The 18,759-nt window shown below is 43.3% G+C and overlaps 1 protein-coding gene across 3 annotated transcripts in view; it reads right to left on the bottom strand.

The window, feature by feature from the left end:
- Positions 1 to 18,759, bottom strand: part of myo9aa (myosin IXAa) — a 298,687-nt gene that overhangs the window by 123,085 nt on the left and 156,843 nt on the right. For all 3 annotated transcript variants that reach the window (XM_078199938.1, XM_078199939.1, XM_078199937.1), the window contains exons 10-11: positions 8,162 to 8,278; positions 6,210 to 6,344 (exon numbers count right to left, since the gene is read on the bottom strand). In XM_078199938.1, coding sequence (XP_078056064.1) covers positions 6,210 to 6,344; positions 8,162 to 8,278 — 252 coding nt within the window. The remainder of the gene's footprint in view (positions 1 to 6,209; positions 6,345 to 8,161; positions 8,279 to 18,759) is intronic.

The following is an 18,759-nucleotide window of genomic DNA, read 5'->3' on the forward strand; positions in this document are numbered from 1 at the left end:
TCCATGGGTAATTTGTGGTATCACATCAAGAACCCACACTTTATGTATAAATCAGAAAATTTAGGATTTGCAACCAATTCATTCATCAGGGCATACAAGTGATTTCATTTCTACCCTGGCACATCTACAAACTTCAGGAATCAATGGGTAGACATCCCAGAATGAAAAGATTGGATGTTTTCCTTCTCCGTAGCCCAGGGATGAAAATATCAATGGTAGCACCCATGCTGATACCCTCACTCTGAGGTCAGTTAGTGCAACTCAGACCAGAGATCATTACTGGAACGTCAGTACAACATCAGATGTTGCGTTTTCCAACAAACCACAGAGGAAGCTATCCGCTTTTTTGCTCAATGAGACAATACACAATGCATTACTAGGAAACAAAATCACCGAGAAATTTCCAGTCCAGCACAAGAAACGTCAAAGGATTCTCGCAGGAGTGCTTAAAAATTAGCTGCAGTTCAAGAGTTTCAAATTTGCGAGCTGTGGGCATGTCTGCTTGATAATCTAATTAAAGGAGTGGATGACTGGACCTCATGCAGAGCTTCCTGATGAATGAATTCATTCACATTGGCTAGCAAGACTAGGCTACAGGTCGGAACTGGCTGATTCAAACAGACAGAAGGGTTTTTGTAAATTTAGAATTTTTTTTTTTTTAAAAGCAGTTAATGGGAAAACAAACCCAGAACTCAAGATGTCAGCCTCTTCTCTGTATGCAACAGTTCTCTGAGGCACTACCTTCGAGTGTCCAATAATGAAATCACTTATTGATATGCGAACACGGGGAGAAAAGCAATTTTGTTTGAAAGTTTTGGCATTGAGCCAATAGGTTTTGATCCTCGCACTGAATAGTGACTAAAATAACTTTGTACCAGGATCAAGTTGTAATAGAATAAAGAACAAAGAAAATTACAGCACGGAAACAGGCCCTTCGGCCCTCCAAGCCTGCACCGACCATGCTGCCCGACTGAACTAAAACCCCTTACCCTTCTGGGGACCATATCCCTCTATCCCCATCCTATTCATGTACTTGTCAGGACGCCCCTTAAAAGTCACTACCGTATCCACTTCCACTACCTCCCCCGGCAACGGGTTCCAGGCACCCACGACTCTCTGTGTAAAAAATCTGCCTCGTAAAGAAGAAAATTACAGTACAGGAACAGGCCGTTCGGCCCTCCAAGCCTGCACCGAAAATGTTTCTTTTTAAAGTGAGTGTCTGCAGTCAATCGCACACAACTTAACATATCACAGTCACAGTGGAGTGACAGAACACAAGGCAGACTGGCTACTGTTTGTCCATTACAAAACTGACCTAGTGTAGATAATTCATAGAAACTACTAAAACTAATTCTCCACTTTGCAAATAAACACGAATTAAGAAATATGTCTTCAGTGTGAAGAAGGAGTTTGACATATATATATATATATATATATACACGGTGGGAAATGCAGTAAAACACACTGCAAGGAATGGTGCAAACAGAGCACTATGTCCATTCATGAATATGTACAGCATTATTTTAAAAGTCAGTAATTGCACAACTGTACCTGTACTGCTCCTAAGTTTGATCATCAAAATTACCGAGTGGTCAGCTGGCCGTCAGGCTGCTCCGTTACAGTGAGGGTGGACGCTCACGCTACACCAAAGAATCTGAAACCTGATGTCATCCCCACGTTTTAAAAAAGGCCGTCGTTAAAACGCTAAAAGCAATTTGTAACTGAATCTCAGCATTGCAAATTGCATTACGATTTTGCCGAGATTGCTGTGTAATATTTGAATTAAATCATAGAAAATCATAGAAACCCTACAGTACAGAAAGAGGCCATTCGGCCCATCGAGTCTGCACCGACCACAATCCCACCCAGGCCCTACCCCCATATATTTTACCCGCTAATCCACGCATCCCAGGACACTAAGGGGCAATTTTTAGCATGACCAATCAACCTAACCTGCACATCTTTGGACTGTGGGAGGAAACCGGAGCACCCGGAGGAAACCCATGCAGACACGGGGAGAATGTGCAGACTCCGCACAGACAGTGACCCAAGCCGGGAATCGAACCCAGGTCCCTGGAGCTGTGAAGCAGCAGTGCTAACCACTGTGCTACCGTGCCGCCCTAAAAGCAAAAAAATCACTAAATCACAAGCAAATTTACCGTTGTGAAACAAAAGCATGCAGAAAGTTTAGCTGGGTAAGAAAATAAAGGCTGATCTCAGTTTTAAGCTTTGGAAACAAGTAGCTTTTTCGTCAAAAATTTAAATTTAGTCAATAACCTCAAGGAACGATCCCTCCCCCTCTAATATGAAATATGTGGCCTTTGATTTTATAAAGTAAAGTTTATTTATTAGTGTCACAAGTAGGCTTACATTAACACTGCGATGAAGTTACTGTGAAAATCCTCTAGTCGTCACACTCCGGCGCCTGTTCGGGTTACACTGAGGGAGAATTTAGCACGGCCGATGCACCCTAACCAGCACGTCTTTCGGACTGTGGGAAGAAGTCGAAGCATCCGGAGGAAACGCACGCAGACAATATGCTCATCCAGATGAGGAAAGTTAAACAGGAACACAGGACCCAGCAGCAAGATAATAGCTGATTCTGGCTGTGGTCTCAACTCAACTTTGCTGTCTGCCCCCGTAATCACCATTTCCTTCTGTCGATTAAAAATCCGTCTACCTCTGCCTTGAATAAATTCAATGACCCCGCCTTCATTGCTTTCTGGGGAAGGAAATTCCATATACCAACTCCCATCTCAGAGAAAAAAAATTCTCCTCATCTTAAAATGGAGACCTCTTTCTCTTAAACCACGTCCCCTAGTTCTCGTTTCTCTCATAAGTGGAAACATCCTTCCATTATCTACCCTATCAAGTCCCCTCAGATAGTACTTCAATAACATTGCCTTTCATTCTTCTAAACTCCAATGGGTATGGACTCAACCTGTTCAACCTTTCTCCAAAAGATAAGCCCCACATCCCAGAAATGAGTCGAGTGAACCTTCTCTGTACTGCTTCTAAAGTAATTATGTCTTTTTTCAAATGAGACCAAAACTGAACACAGTATTAAGATGTGGTCTCACCAAGGCTCTTTAAAGCTGCATTAAAATTTTCCAATTTTTATATTGCATTCCCCTGAAATAAACGTCAACAGTCTATTTGCCTTCTAAATCACTTCTTAGAGTCATAGAGGTTTACAGCATGGAAACAGGCCCTTCGGCCCAACTCGTCCATGCCGACCTTTTTTTTTAAAACCCCTAAACTCATCCCAATTGCATTTGGCCCATATCCCTCTATACCCATCGTACCCATGTAACTATCTAAATGCTTTTTAAAAGATAAAATTGTACCCGCCTCTACTACTACCTCTGGCAGCTTGTTCCAGACACTCACCACCCTGTGTGTGAAAAAATTACCCCTCTGGACCCTTTTGTATCTGTCCCCTCTCACCTTAAACCTATGCCCTCTAGTTTTAGACTCCCCTACCTTTGGGAAAAGATATTGACTATTCACCTTGTCTATGCCCCTCATTATTTTATAGACCTCTATAAGGTCACCCCTCAGCCTCCTACGCTCCAGAGAAAAAAGTCCCAGTCTATTCAGCCTCTCCTTATAACTCAATCCATCAAGTCCCGGTAGCATCCTAGTAAATCTTTTCCGCACTCTTTCTAGTTTAATAATATCCTTTCTATAATAGGGTGACCAGAACTGTACACGGTATTCCAAGTGTGGCCTTACCAATGTCTTGTACAACTTCAACAAGACGTCCCAACTCCTGTATTCAATGTTCTGACCGATGAAACCAAGCATGCCGAGTGCCTTCTTCACCACTCTGTCCACCTGTGACTCCACTTTCAAGGAGCTATGAACATGTACTCCTCGATCTCTTTGTTCTGTAACTCTCCCCAACACCTTACCATTAACTGAGTAAGTCCTGCCCTGGTTCGATCTACCACAACGCATCACCTCGCATTTGTCTAAATTAAACTCCATCTGCTATTCATCAGCCCACTGGCCCAATTGATCAACTTCTTGCACCTGCATTCTAATTTTTAAAAAATTTATGTACCAGGACACCTAGATCCTTCGGTACCACTGAGTTTTGTAATCTCTCCCCATTTAAACAGTATGCGGCTTTTCTATGCCTCCTGCCAAGGTGGACAAGTTCACATTTTCCCACATTATGTTATATTCAATATGTTCCATTCTGCTATATTCAGCCGTTACAGCGTCAGTGTCAGCCTCTTCCAAGTCAAGTACAGCACAGGCAAGATACAAACATAAAGCTCTTTCCACACTATTGCACTATGGCACATTCTGAATGGTTAGAGGCAACAAGATGAGTTGTTTTATAAATACAAGTATTAGAGATATTAGTCGAGGTAAAGGATGACTAATTGATAGACTGATGGGATACATTCAAACATTGAGGGAAAAGAAGAAAGAAATAGCAGTAACCATAGAAATGATATTTGAGTATTTGAGTGGATGTGTGCTGGACTTTGACAAGTGTAGTATCCATTTTCAAAGAGAGTGGCAGAGCTAACTCAGGGAAGTTGATTTATCTTTGGTGAACTTTGGGGAATCTCTATTAAAGATGAAATTACTAAATATAGTTGAAGAGAAGATAATTCGGAGCAGTCAATATAGATCTCAAAAGGGAAAATTGTGCTCGGTGGTAGAGTTCTTAAGGGAGATGACAGAAAAGGTGTATGGAGAAAGACAATGCATACAGTTAACAATTACAGAAGATCAAGATATGTGGAACTGGGTAACGGTAAATAACCACATTAAAAACTTGTTAGAAAGGGGGTAAACAAAATTAAGTTAGCTCCAACTGGCTGTAAACGGGTAGCATTGTCCTGTAAGGTTCTGTTTGGGACTGCTTCTATTCACTGCATATAACAAAGATTTGCATATGGGGCTGGAGGGAATGGTGACAAAATTTGGAGAGGATACTAAAATAGGAGTCATAATAAATAATGAGATGAGAAGGAAGCTGCAACAGAAGGGAATGGCAAAGTGGCAGATGGGATTCAATGTCAGTAAATGTGAGGTGATATATTTTGATTAAAACTGAAGTAATAATTATGAAGTACTTTGAATAGGACAGTAAGAGATTTGTGGGTTCGAATTCATGAGACATAAAGCACAGCACCAACACTGGATACTGCTATTAAAAAAACTTCAACGGAATACTAAGTATTATGGCAAGCCAAACTTTAACAGAAAGCAGGGTGCTGGAGAAAAATAAAGATTCCAGATGGAGAGGCTGGATAGACTGGGACTTTTTTCTCTGGAGCATAGAGGCTTAGGGGCGATCTTATAGAGGTCTGTAAAATAATGAGGGGCACAGATCAGCGAGATAGTCAACATCTTTTCCCAAAGGTAGGGGAGTCTAAAACTAGAGGGCATAGGTTTTAAGGTGAGAGGGGAGAGATACAAAAGGGTCCAGAGGGGCAATCTTTTCACACAGAGGGTGGTGAGTGTCTGGAACAAGCTGCCAGAGGCAGTAGTAGAGGCATCAGGAAACATGATTGGGTTCAGTCATAATAGAAACAGAGGAGTGACAACACTGAAGGATCGCATTGTGCCCGGCAGATCCATGCTGGCTCTTCACAAGAACCATTTTGCTTGTCCCGCTCTCCCATCCTTTCCCCGTTGCCTTGCATATTTTTCTCGTTAGGTATCTATTCCAATTCCCATTAAAAGGTTATAATTAAATCTGCCTTCACTACCTTATAGGCAGTGCATTCCAGATGTTGTCTTTTAAAAAACGTTTAGACAGTGACATGGGTAAGATGGGTATAGAGGGATATGGGCCAAATGCGGGCAATTGGGATTAGCTTTGTGGTTAAAAAAAGGGGCGGCATGGATAAATTGGGCCAAAGGGCCTGCTTCCATGTTGTAAACCTCTATGACTCTATGTCCCAAAGCATTTTCCTTGTGCACTGTGGTCAATGTTGTCAACATGGTAATAGGGTGGGGTGTGTTGGGGAAAGAGAGAGAGAGAAAAGAAGGCGTGTTAAGAGTCAGGGTAATTTGTGCAAGATCATTCTAATTGCAGGTGTTGCTTCCTCACCAATTCTTCACAAAAGATGTGATCATGCAGAAAATAGAGGCAAACTGCTTATAATTTAAGGTGAAGCCCTATCGTATACAATACAAAGGCTGTATCCTTTGGAAGATAACAAGAACTATTTTTTTTAAACCTGCTCCATTTTGAAGATGTGTTGATTGAAGTAGTGCTGAAGCCGCTCATTAGCAAAGTTGATGCAGAATTGTTCAAAGCTGTTGTTCTCATAGTCCTCAAAGCCAAAGATATCGAGTACGCCAATGGAGAGAATCTACAAATGGAAGAAGCAACTATTATTGGAAATTTGCCGATCCAGTCAATATCTTTCCCCAAAGGTAGGGGAGTCTAAAATTAGAGGGCGCAGGTTTAAGGTGAGAGGGGACAGATACAAAAGTGTCCTGAGGGGCAATTTGGTTCACACAGAGGGTGGTGAGTGGCTGGTACGAGCTGCCAGAGGTAGTAGTAGAGGTGGGTACAATTTTGTCTTTTAAAAAGCATTTAGACAGTTACATGGGTAAGATGGGTATAGAGGGATATGGGCCAAATGCAGGCAATTGGGATTAGCTTAGCGGTTTAAAAAAAAGGGCGGCATGGACAAGTTGGGCCGAAGGGCCTGTCTCCATGCTGTAAACCTCTATGACTCTATTAAAAGCCTCTGCACTTTTCAAATGGTCTACGGATAAAGGGACTGCACAAAATAAATGTAAAATAACGTGAAGCCAATCAACTAGGAAGATTTAGGTCTCATCTCTTGTTTGAGCTATCAGCTTATTTTTTTTAAAATATGGAATCCCTATAGTGCAGGAGGAGGCCATTCAGCCCATCGAGTCTGCACTGACCACAATCCCACCCAGGTCTTATTCCCATAACCTGCTAATCCCCTGACACTAGGGTCAATTTAGGATGGCCAATCAACCTAACTCACACATCTTTCGACTGTGGAAGGAAACCGGAGCACCCGGAGGAAACCCACACAGACACGGGGAGAATGTGCGAACTCCACGCAGACAGTGATCCGAGGCCAGAATTGAACCTGGGTCCCTGGCGCTGTGAGGCAGCAGTGCTAACCCACTGTGCCACCGTGCCATCCCCAACTCCACCTTATCTCCGATCAACTCACGAGAGAGACTGTAATTAATATACTTGGGTGTAAGAGGAGGAGAAAAGGTCAGTGACAGTGGCCATTCTTGCTTACAATCCAGTGAGCCCTCTCCCTCTCAGAAACAGGCATCAGGAAACATGATTGGGTTCAGTCATAATAGAAACAGAGGAGTGACAACACTGGAGGATGGCCCATGCTGGCCCTTCACAAGAACCATTTTGCTTGTTCCGCTCTCCCATCCTTTCCCCGTTGCCTTGCATATCTTTCTCTTTAGGTATCTATTCCAATTCCCATTAAAAGGTTATAATTAAATCTGCCTTCACTACCTTATAGGCAGTGCATTCCAGATTTTAACCACTAACTATGTAAAATCACCCCCCCCCCCACCCCCGGACCCGGCTCTCAAGTTGCCTTAGGTTCCTTCACTTTACATCCAAGTCCTCTGGTTTGTGATCCTCCGCAAAGCAAACAGTTTCTATCTACCTACCTACTCTGGTCAGTCCCCTCGTGACTTTGAACACACACATACATCAAATCTCCTCTCAACCTATTCCCCCCCCCAAGGAGAACACAGGCCCCAGCTTCTCCAAATCAATCCAAGTAATTGAGCCCAACTGTTCTGAGGATTAATGTTCAAGAATGCTATTCATACAACACAGTATTCGACTGCATGCTGTTGATACAACCATGCAATAGGATAAAGGTTTTGTGACAGTTGCTTGCGTAGTGAGCTCACTGCTGCTCAGCAGTGTGCTACAAGACAGAGGAAAGAAACATTCTAAACTGTTCTGAGATATACACCTACTACTGGTGATATCCAAGGTGCCAAGCTCTCTTATGACATAAAGTGCATAAAGCAGAAGAAACACTGAACAAGTTAAAATTTGTCATGGCCTTGCAATTTACATACATCACTTTCAGCGATGACCTGCTCAAACTGTTAGTCAGAGAACTGGCCTACCAAATCTGTTTTATCTGTGACTCACCTTCTTATGTTCCTCCAGGTCCCGGTTGTTGAGAAGTGCGTGATTGATTCGGAAAACTATCCAGTCAAACAGGGCACTATACAGTGACTTAGCCATCGAGTCACGTACGGTTATCGCCTATAATACAAGCAAATTAACAATTATTGACGGGTAAAATTCAGACTATGAACTGAAAGCATTATTGTAGCGCTGTGAATGGTTCCTTTATCAGTTTATTTTAAAACTGTCTGATCGAGAATAAGCTCTTGTAGCCAGAATGCTTGTAGAACAGCTTTTATGATTTTTGTTGTTCGAGTAATTTATTAAATGCCAGTCTATCTTTGAAGCAATTTAAATATATAATAATTCTGATGGTTTCGTGAGCCTATTCAGTGACCAGTTTACCCAAATGTCAGCCAAGGCTCAGCATTAAGACTCAATATCAGAATGAGGATGTTGTGCATTCAAGCCCCATTCTCAGATGAGTCCATAATCTGGTACCTAGTTCAGCGCGGTAGAGAGAGGGACTTCTCACCCTCGGTGATTGCAACCCCCATCTCAAACTTATCATGCACTCTCCCCTCAGAGTTCACTACCCTCTCGCTGTCTACGTAAACTTCCAACTCATTCGCGGCCACCCCCTTGACCTTGTAAAGTGTCACATGGCCTTCTTGGTCACATCATATCAATTACAGACAAAGCCATCTCAGTCAACGTTCCTGCTTTGGAAAGTGCTGTTAAAAGAGTCATGGTGAGTTGCTGCAGTGCATCTTTAGATGGTACACAATGCTACTATTGTGCATTGGTGGTGAAGTGCGTGAATGTTCAAAGTGGTAGATGGGGTGCCAACCAAATGGGCTGCTTTGTCCTGGATTGTATTGAGCTTCTTGGGCGGCACGGTGGCACAGTGGTTAGCACTGCTGCTTCACAGCGCCAGGGACCCGGGTTCGATTCCGGCTTGGGTCACTGTCTGTGTGGAGTTTGCAGGTTCTCCCCATTTCTGAGTGGGGTTCCTCTGGGTGCTCCAGTTTCCTCCCACATTCTGAAAGAGGTGCTGGTTAGGGTGCATTGACCCGACCAGGTGCCGGAATATGACGAATAGGGGAATTTCACAGTAACTTCATTGTAGTGTTAATACAAGCCTTACTTGTGACTAATAAATAAAAACTTTACTGAAACTTTACTAACTTAACTTGAGTGTTGTTGGAGCTGCACTTATCCAGGCAAGTGGAGAGTACTCCATCACTCTCCTGACTTGTGCTTTGTAGATGCTGGACAGGCTTTGGGGACTCAGGAAGCACGCTACCCGCCACAGAATTCCCAACCCCCGACCTGCGCTTGTAGCTACAGTATTTATATGCTGGTACAGTTCAATTTCTGGTTAATTGGAACTCCCGGAACGTTGACAGTGGAGAATTCAGCAATGGTAATGCCATTGAATGTCATGGGGAGATGGTTGGATTCTCTCTTGTGGGCTACGGACATTGCCTGGCACTTCTGTGGCGCAGATGTTACTTGCCACTTATCAGCCCAAGTCCGAAAATTGTCCAGGTCTTGCTGCAAATAGACATTGACTGCTTTAGTATCTGAGGAGTCACGAATGGTGCTGAATCATGTGCTATCAGCGAACATCTCCACTTCTGTCATTATGATGGAGGGAAGGTCAATGATGAAGCAGCTGAAGATGGTTAGGCCTAGGACACTACCCCGAGGAACTCCTGCAGTTCTCTCCTTGGACTGAGATGATTGACCAACAAAGACAATCATCTTCACTTATACCTCCAACTATGGTATGAGTCCAACCAGTGGAGGGTTTTCCCCGATTCCCATTGACATCAGTTTTGCTGGGGCTCCTTGATGCCACTCTCGGTCAAATGCTGCCTTGATATCAAGAGCAGTCACTCTCACCTCACGTCTGGAATAAAGCTCTTTTGTCCATGTTTGAACCAAGGCTGTAATGGGATCAGCAGCTGAGTTGCCCTGACAGAACCCAAACTGAGCATTAGTGAGCAGGTTACTGCTGTGTAAGTGCTACTTGATATCATCGTCGATGACACCTTCCATCACTTTACTAATGATCAAAAGCTGGCTGATGGGGCAGTAACTGGCCAGGTTGGATATGCTTTGTAGACAGGACCTATCTGGGTAATTTTCCACATTGCCATGTGGATGCCAGTTTTGTCACTGCACTGCAACAGTTCAACTGGGGTTTGACTAGCTCTGGAGCACATATCACCATTTCCGAATATTGTCAGGATGCATAGCCTTTACAGTATCCAATGTCTTCAGTCGTTTCTTGATATCAGCAAATTGGCTGATGACTGACATGTGATGCCACGGACCTCAATGGGAGTTGTAGATAGATCATCCATTCTGACTGAAGATGGTTGCAAATGCTTCAGCCTTGTCTTTTGCACTGATGTGCTGGGCTCCCCGATCATTGAGGATGGGGATATTTGTTGAGCTTTCTCCTCTGGTGAGTTGTTTAGTTGTTTAATCATCATTCACAACTAAATGTGGCAGGGTTGAAGAGCTTGGATCTGATCCATTGGTTGTGGGATCGCTGATCTCTAGTTATCGCAAGCTGCTTCTGATATTCGGCGTGCAGTTTCAGGAGACACCTCATTTTAGGTACGTCTGGTGCTGCTCCTGGCATACCCTCCGACACTCTTGATTGAGCCAGGGTTGATCCCCTGGCTTGATGGTAACGGTAGAGTGGAGGATATGCCAGACCATGAGGTACAGATTGTGAATATAATTCAATGCTGTTGATGGCCCACAGCACCTCATGGATGTCCAGTCTCAAGTTGCTTGATCTGTTCGAAATCTGACCCATTTAGTACAGTGGTAGCGCCACACAACATGATGGAGGGGATCCTCAATGTGAAGCCAAGGCTTTGTCTACACGAGGATTTGTGGTGGTCACTCCTCCTAATGCTGTCATGGACAAGACGCACAAGTAGATTGGTGTGTCAAGTCGGGGTTTTCCCTCTTGGTGGTTCCCTCACCACCTGCCACAGAACCAGTCTAGCAATGACAACTCTGTTGTTGTTACCTCCTTCTGTATCCATCCTTGGAAAGAAACTACCCCTGTTCACTTTCAATTGCACTTTTAAAATCCTAATTATAGCCTTCAGCCCCTCTATTCACCATGACAATTCTGCAGCTACAAATCTACTTAAATACACCCTCACACATCCATCTTTAATGCCCAACAAAACCATGACTCTCTGTCATCCTGGCCATTCACTCTGGTACAGCCCTCATCTCTACTCCTCAAGTCCAAGGAATGCTGACTTGAAAGGATTCAGCAGACAACAGGTTTGGCCATTCAACATGAGATCTGGCTGGACCACCTAAAACACCATTGCACATACACACCCAGGTCTTTCTGCTGCTGCACACCCCTTTAGAATCATACTCTACTCCATATTGCCTTCTTTGTTCCTTCTACCAAAATGCATCCCCTCACATTTCCCTGCATTCAATTTCTTTTGTCATGTGCCTGCCCATTACACCAGCCTGTTTTGAAATGTCCTCCTGAAGTCTAACACTACCTTCCCTCAGTTTACAAAACTTCCAAGTTAGAGCAGGCTTTGTTTATGAAGCCAAACAGACTGCACGCCGTCAAAACTCTAACACCTTACCGAGAAGCCAAAAAATACATGATAGCAGGGTCTGTATAATGCAATCCAGCCATACACATTCCTTTGCTGCTGCTGCACTGACAGGAAGGAACAGCGACATTTTCCCCCAGCTGTTCTCCATCTGACAGGCTTAGAATATTCCAGCTTGGAATATTTTAAATATTAAAAATATTTCAATATGTTACACAAACTAGGGAGAAAATATAGTCTGTTTTTCAAAACTGTTGTTCCCAACATTTTCACCATTTTCATCGATTCTGTGGCCTCATTTGATTAACCCAACTGCTGAAACTGATTCATGCAATCTGCTGGAAGCTGACACCCGGAAGACATAGTGGTGAGATTTCAGCGATCATCAAAGGAGAGAGAGCTGAGAAGGGGAAAGTACACGCAAAGGCCAGCAGTAATGAGATCACTTGGTTAAGGTGGGACAAAAGCATCCAGGATTTGCAATGAGCGCTTCAAAGCGGAAATGCTGGAGACGGGGAGCCAGTGAACTTTAGTAAGGACAGAATAATGAGGGGCTTTCACATCGGACAGGAGAGGAGTCAGGTTGGAGAATCGTTGATTAACTGGAATTTTCTACAAATTTTTAAAAAAATACTTTTCCAATTCAATCAAATCAAATCCAATTCAAAGTCTCAACAAGTTGAGACATTTCCGATCCAGGCTGACAAGACAGGGCAAGCGACCAAATTGCCCTGTCCTGGGCCCGATCTACATGAGCCAAGCTGATTGGAGGAGCAAAGCAATACCTCCTCCAAGACTTGAGCTCATTTGCATCTTAGCCAAAAGGCCGAGATGAGTCAATCCAGGCAAAAAGAACAGTGAATAAATTTACATGCTGGTTAATGATGGTTCAAATAATAGGTATAAGTGGGGGATGGGGGCGCTCGGGGGCGAGATGGTCAGTGGTGGGGAATTGATAAATTGCTGGCCATGGATTATGATGTGTAAAGCAAACCTATAAATATAAAATCTTTACTGCTTAAACAAATTTAAGTCAAAACTGCTCCGAAGTCTTGTTTGCATCCACACCAAGGTCACTATTTTAAAAAATTAACTTTATGGGATGTGGGTGTCGCTGGCTAGGCCAACATTTATTGCCCATCCCTAATTGCCCTTAAGGTGGTGGTGGTGAGCTGCCTTCTTGATCCGTGCAGTCCCCAAGATGTAGGTACACCCAGAGTGCTGTTAGGGAAGGAGTTCTTGGATTTTGATCCGCCGACAGTGAAGGAACGGCAATATATTTCCAAGTCAGAATGGTGAGTGGCTTGCAGGGGAACTTCCAGGTGGTGGCATTCCCAGGCATCTCCTGCTCTTGTCCTTCCAGATGATAGTAGTTGCGGATTTGAATGTACTGCCTAAGGAACCTTGGTGAGCTCTTGCAGTGCATCTTGTAGATGGTACACACTGCTGCCACTGTTCATCAGTGGTGGAGCGGCTGAATGTTTGTCGAAGGGATAGCAATCAAGTGGGTTGCGCTTTGTCCTGGATGGTGTAGTGTTTCTTGAGTGTTGTTGGAGCTGCACTCATCCAGGTAAATGGAGACAATTCCACCACACTCTGACTTGTACCTTATAGATAGTTGACTGGCTCTGGGGGTCAGGAGGCAAGTTGCTTGCCGCAGGATTCCTAGCTTTTGACCTGCTCTGGTAGCCACAGTAGTTATATGGCTAGTCCAGTTCAGTTCCTGGTCAATGGTAACCTGAGGATGTTGATAGTGGGGGGATTCAGCAATGGTAATGCCATTGCATGTCAAGGTGCAATGGTTAGATTCTCTCTTGTTGGAGATGGTCATTGCCTGGCACTTGTGTGGCACAAATGTTACTTTCCACCCGTCAGTCCAAGCCTGGATACTGTCCAGGTCTTACTGCATTTGGACATGAACAGCTTCAGTATCTGATGAGTCATGAATGGTGCTGAACATGGTGCAATCATCAGCAACCATCTCCATTTCTGACCTTCTGATGGAAAGGAAGTCACTGGTGGAGCAGCTGAAGATGGTTGGGCCATGGACACTACTATTCTACCAGTCTCCCGCAGAGGATCTCTCAGCTATGAATTATCACTCTGAAACTACTTTCTCAAAGAGGAAACATTTGAAGTTAATATGCCTTGATTTGCCGGTAGCTCTGCTAACGTTTCTGAAATCAAACTGCGATTGTGATCTTAAAGCCCAGAGCTTGCAGTTCCACAACACCAGCTGACATGACAGGTCTCTGCCTTAAAGACTTTATGACACACGTTCCACTGCCGCTGAAATAAAAGCACCTGCTGAAAGACACATGAATATCCTCGAGTAAGATGATCAATGGATTTTCCATTCTTCCCACTGAAAAGTTCTGATGTCTAAGTTCTATGCTGCACTGTCAAAATTCAATTGGATGCAGAGTTGTAGCCTCTGGGAAACAAGCACGTCGAAATGGCAATAGCCCTTTTTGTAGGTTTACCTACTTTAGTCCTTGCTCAAGGTGATCTAGAAATAAGTCCAGTTAAGTTCATATACAGTGTAGCCTTATTTACAACATTCTTCCTGTCAAATAGCAAATTATTAGCCATGGAGGATTGAGGAGTGCTTCAATTTATCGGAATTAGTTAACAAAAATCCAATTGTAGGGGTGGCTTAATATTTCCTGAAATACGGAAAACTGGATAATAGCGTATTTTAACACAATTTAACACAAAGATCACCCGATGGCAGAGACTGAACATAATAAATACGAACAGGAATCAGCCATTTGGCCTCTCAAGCCTGCCTGCCATTCAATAAGATCATGGTTGGTCCAATCATTACCTGCCTGCCCCCAAAAACTCCTGTAGATCGCAAATCTAACTCAGCCTTGCACATATTCAACAATGTGGAGATGCCGGCGTTGGACTGGGGTAAACACAGTAAGAGTTTTAACAACACCAGGTTAAAGTCCAACAGGTTTATTTGGTAGCAAATACCATTTGCTACCAAATAAACCTGTTGGACTTTAACCTGGTGTTGTTAAAACTCTTACCATATTCAATGACCCAGCTTCCTCTGCTCTCCAGGGAAGAGAATTCCAAAGATTAACAATCTTCTGACAGAAGAAATTCCTCCTCATTGCCATCTAAAATAGGAAATGTACTATTTTTAAACTAGTTCCTGATTCACCCACGAGACAAAACATCCTCTCAGTATCTACCCTGTCAAGCCCCCTCAGAATCTTCTATGTTTCAATAAGATTGCCTCTCATTTTCCTAAACTTCAATTAGTATTGACCCAACCTGCTCAATCTCTTCTCATAAGACAAACCCCCTCATCCCAGGAATCAGCTAAATGAGTCATCTCCGAACTGCCTCCAATGCAGGTATGTCCTTCCTTAACTAAATAATACTCTAGATGTGGTCTCATCAATGGCTGTACAGTTGTAACAAGGCCTCCTTATTTTTATACGCCTTTCCCCCTGCAATTAAGGCAAACATTCCATTTTCCTTTCCAATTATTTTCTCTGGATTACTTCCAGTGCCCATACACGAGTATAGAAATGGGAGGAAAACCAGATGAATGATAAGGTGATGCAGAAGGGAGGATTTTAGATTTCTGGGACATTGGGATCAGCTCTGAAGGAGATGCCACCTACACAAGTCAGAAGGCTGTATCCTAAATAGAGCCAGCAGGAGTCTGGGAACCAGAAGGCATTAAAAGAGGAATAGCAATATGCACAGAACACTGGGAGAGACAAATAGCACTAAAGTAGGAAATAGGTGGGTTCAGAGTAAAGGAGAAAGTGATGACATCGAAATCAGTGTTACCGTGCACGAATGTGAATGCACTAAGTGTGGTAAATATTATTGGTGATTTGCAAGTGCTGATAGCCACATGAAAATATGATATTATAGTTATATCGGAGACCTGGTTTGAAGGAGGTCAGGGGTGGATGTTAAATATTCCTGGATACAAGGTGGTCAGGAAAGGTAAGAAAGGAAGGAAAGGAGGAGGGGTGACAATATTGATTAAGGAGAATATTGCTGCGTTGGAGACAGATGTCCCAAAGGGGTCAAGGACAGAATCTATTTACCGAGAACTAAAGAACAAAAAGTGCACAATTACTTTGCTCAGAGTAGTCTGTAGGCCACTAACTAGTGAGATAGATGCTGAGCAACAAATCTGCAAGGAAATTACACGGAGTTTCAAGAATTATAGAGTATTTCTAATGGGGCAATTTAATTATCCAATTATAGACTGGGATAGTAATAGCGCAAAAGGCAGAGGGCGTTACGAGTTTCTAGAGTGCGTTCAGAAGAGTTTCCCAAAGCTATATGTTTCCAGTCCAATGGAAAATGAGGCATTGCTGGAACTGGCTCTTGGGTATTTATTTTGATTTAGAGTGTGCATAGCCACAAAGCCAAGCAACAACCATTTCAGTGGCCAGATGGTGTTCTTTCAACCTACTTTCAAATTTAGTCAGCGGACACACCTCAAGGTATGAGTCATTGCTTGGACTGAACCACAGATGCAGATTGGATGGTCTAGGTGACCCACTGATGTTGGATGGCTGCACAAAGGCCTTGGCCAGTCCAGGAATGGTTTAAAAGGGCCCACTGATGCCATGGGAGATCAAGGGCGGGTGGACAAGCAGTAGGATCTACGACCAGAAAGTGGTGTTTGATTAATGCTGACACCCCCTGCCAATCCTCCTTCATAGTCCCTCAGCTGTTACTCCTCAGCGTGGTGGGTGTAATCATATGGAGTAGTGTGAAGGAAGGGCGACTGCTGGTGAGTTGAGGAGGTCATTGAACAAGAGCAGGCGTAGAATTTCTTCAGTAACCTGACTGTTGTAATTACCGTCCTGATTTGGGGGCAATGTTGCTCAGGACTGTGAGCCAGGGAAGCTGAGTTATTCCAAACTTACCTGTGATGATGTGCATTGTTGCAGATCGATATGTTTTGTATAGGCAGGCTGGCACCATACTGGGATGAAATATTCTGCAATTAAGTAGGTACTTCTTTGGAATGAGGTGGACCAAGTGGATGAAGTGTTAGTGGGGGAACATTTAAGGGACAACAATTATTGCATCATAAGATTTAGGACGGATATGGATTGTTCCTTGTCCTTTTCCAGAGAAAGATTAATTAACTGGTGGAAAGTCAAGTTCAACAAAATAAAGTGGAGTGAAGGTTGGCAGGAAAAGTGATAATTGAGCAATGGGCTGCCTTGAAAGAAGAGATGGTTCAAGCACAGTCAAGGTACTGTCAGGAAGGAGAAAGCAAATCCTGAGCTTCCTGAATGACAAAAAGGATAAAATCTAGAAGAAAGCGTGTTTATGCCAAATGGGTGATACAACTGAGAACCAGGCTGAATGCAGGCGGCTCAGGGATGAAGTGAAAAAGCAAATAAGAGAAGCAGAGAGAGTGAGTAGGAGAAGAGAATGGTAGCCAATGTGAGAGAGTCCCAAAGTCTTCTGTAGGCATACAAGACTTGTAAAAAGAGAAGTGGGGCCAATTAGGGACCAAAAAGGAGATTTATGCAAGGAGGCAGGTCTTTACCAAGGAAGATGATGCTGTGCATGTCATGGTGAAAGAGGAGCTAGCTCAGATACCTGAAGGATTTAGGATTGATATGGTGGAGGTATTGGTTTGTCTGTCTGTATGTGAAGTTGGTGAGACAGCAGAACCAGATGAGGTGCATCCAAGGATACTGAGGAGCTGAGAATGGAAATTGTGGAGGCACTGGCCATAATTTTGCAGTCTTCCTCAGACTCAGGGTGATGCCAGAGGACTGAAGAATTACAAATGATACACCCATCTTCCAAAAAAGTGTAAAGTTAAGCCCAGCAACTACTGGCCAGTCAGTTTAATTTCAGTTGTGGGAAGCTTCTAGAAACAATAATTTGGAAAATATTAACAGCCACTTGAGGAAACGTAGCTTCACTAAGGAAAACCAAAATAGATTTGTTAAGGGAAAATCTTGCTCAACTAACTTGAATTTTTTGATGAGGTAACAAACTGATAAGGTGCTGCCAATATGGGGTACATGGACTCGCAAAAGGCAGAATAGACTTAGAGCTCTGGAATAAAAGGGACAGTAGCTACATGGATACAAAACTGACTGAGTGAGAACAAACCAAGATGAGTGGTTAATGGATGTTTTACAGACTGGAAGAATGTTTATGGTAGAAATCCACAGGGATCGATATTTGGACCTCTGCTTTTCCTGATGTATAGACCTTGGTGAACAGGACAGAATTTCAAAATTTGCAGATTATACAAAACTTGGAAGCACTGCAAACTGTGGGGAGGATACTGAAGAAATTCAAAAAGACAGAGGATGGTGGAATGGGAGGATAGGCGGCTTATCCGTTTTAATTGGGTTAACTGGGTTGGTTTAATTGGGTTGTTTCTGGGTTAACCATCAAACAAACTGATGGTGGGGCAGATTCCCTCTTCGAAGAGATGGGGCTCGTGGAGCGTTAAAGATCAAGGAGTCACCAGAGGGCACCCTGCTACTGGAAGTTCATTCAATTGTGTGCAAAAAATTGAGGGAAGGGACTTTCTTTTAACATGGACACTGGAAGATTTACTCCTTTGAGCAGGGCAAGGAGAAGAGATCCTGTTGAAGCGAGGAGGAGATTAGAACTTTATATTCATGACTATATTTCTGCTGAGAATGTGGTGCAAAGTGCAAAGTGACGTGGAGTTTTTGATTGTAAGTAGTTCATTGGAAGTAGCATTTCTGTACATGTGTATTAGTTGCCTACCAAGTAATGTTGAATCAAAGTTGATTCTGTTACGGTAAAAATCCTAAAACGTGAAACCTTGCCCTGTGATTCTTTGCGTCGGTAACTGGAAAATTAATCTTTTTTTAAAAGGGTTATCAGTGTTGATGGGGATTGTAACACTGTATTTTCACAATTGCCTCAAAGGGAACTTAGCTATAACTAAACAAGCTTTGCTCCATGGAAAAAATATTGAGAGTAAATTTCCTTTGGCTCTCGTTA

This window comes from Mustelus asterias, chromosome 29, assembly GCF_964213995.1.
Source record: "Mustelus asterias chromosome 29, sMusAst1.hap1.1, whole genome shotgun sequence".
Lineage (NCBI taxonomy): Eukaryota > Metazoa > Chordata > Chondrichthyes > Carcharhiniformes > Triakidae > Mustelus > Mustelus asterias.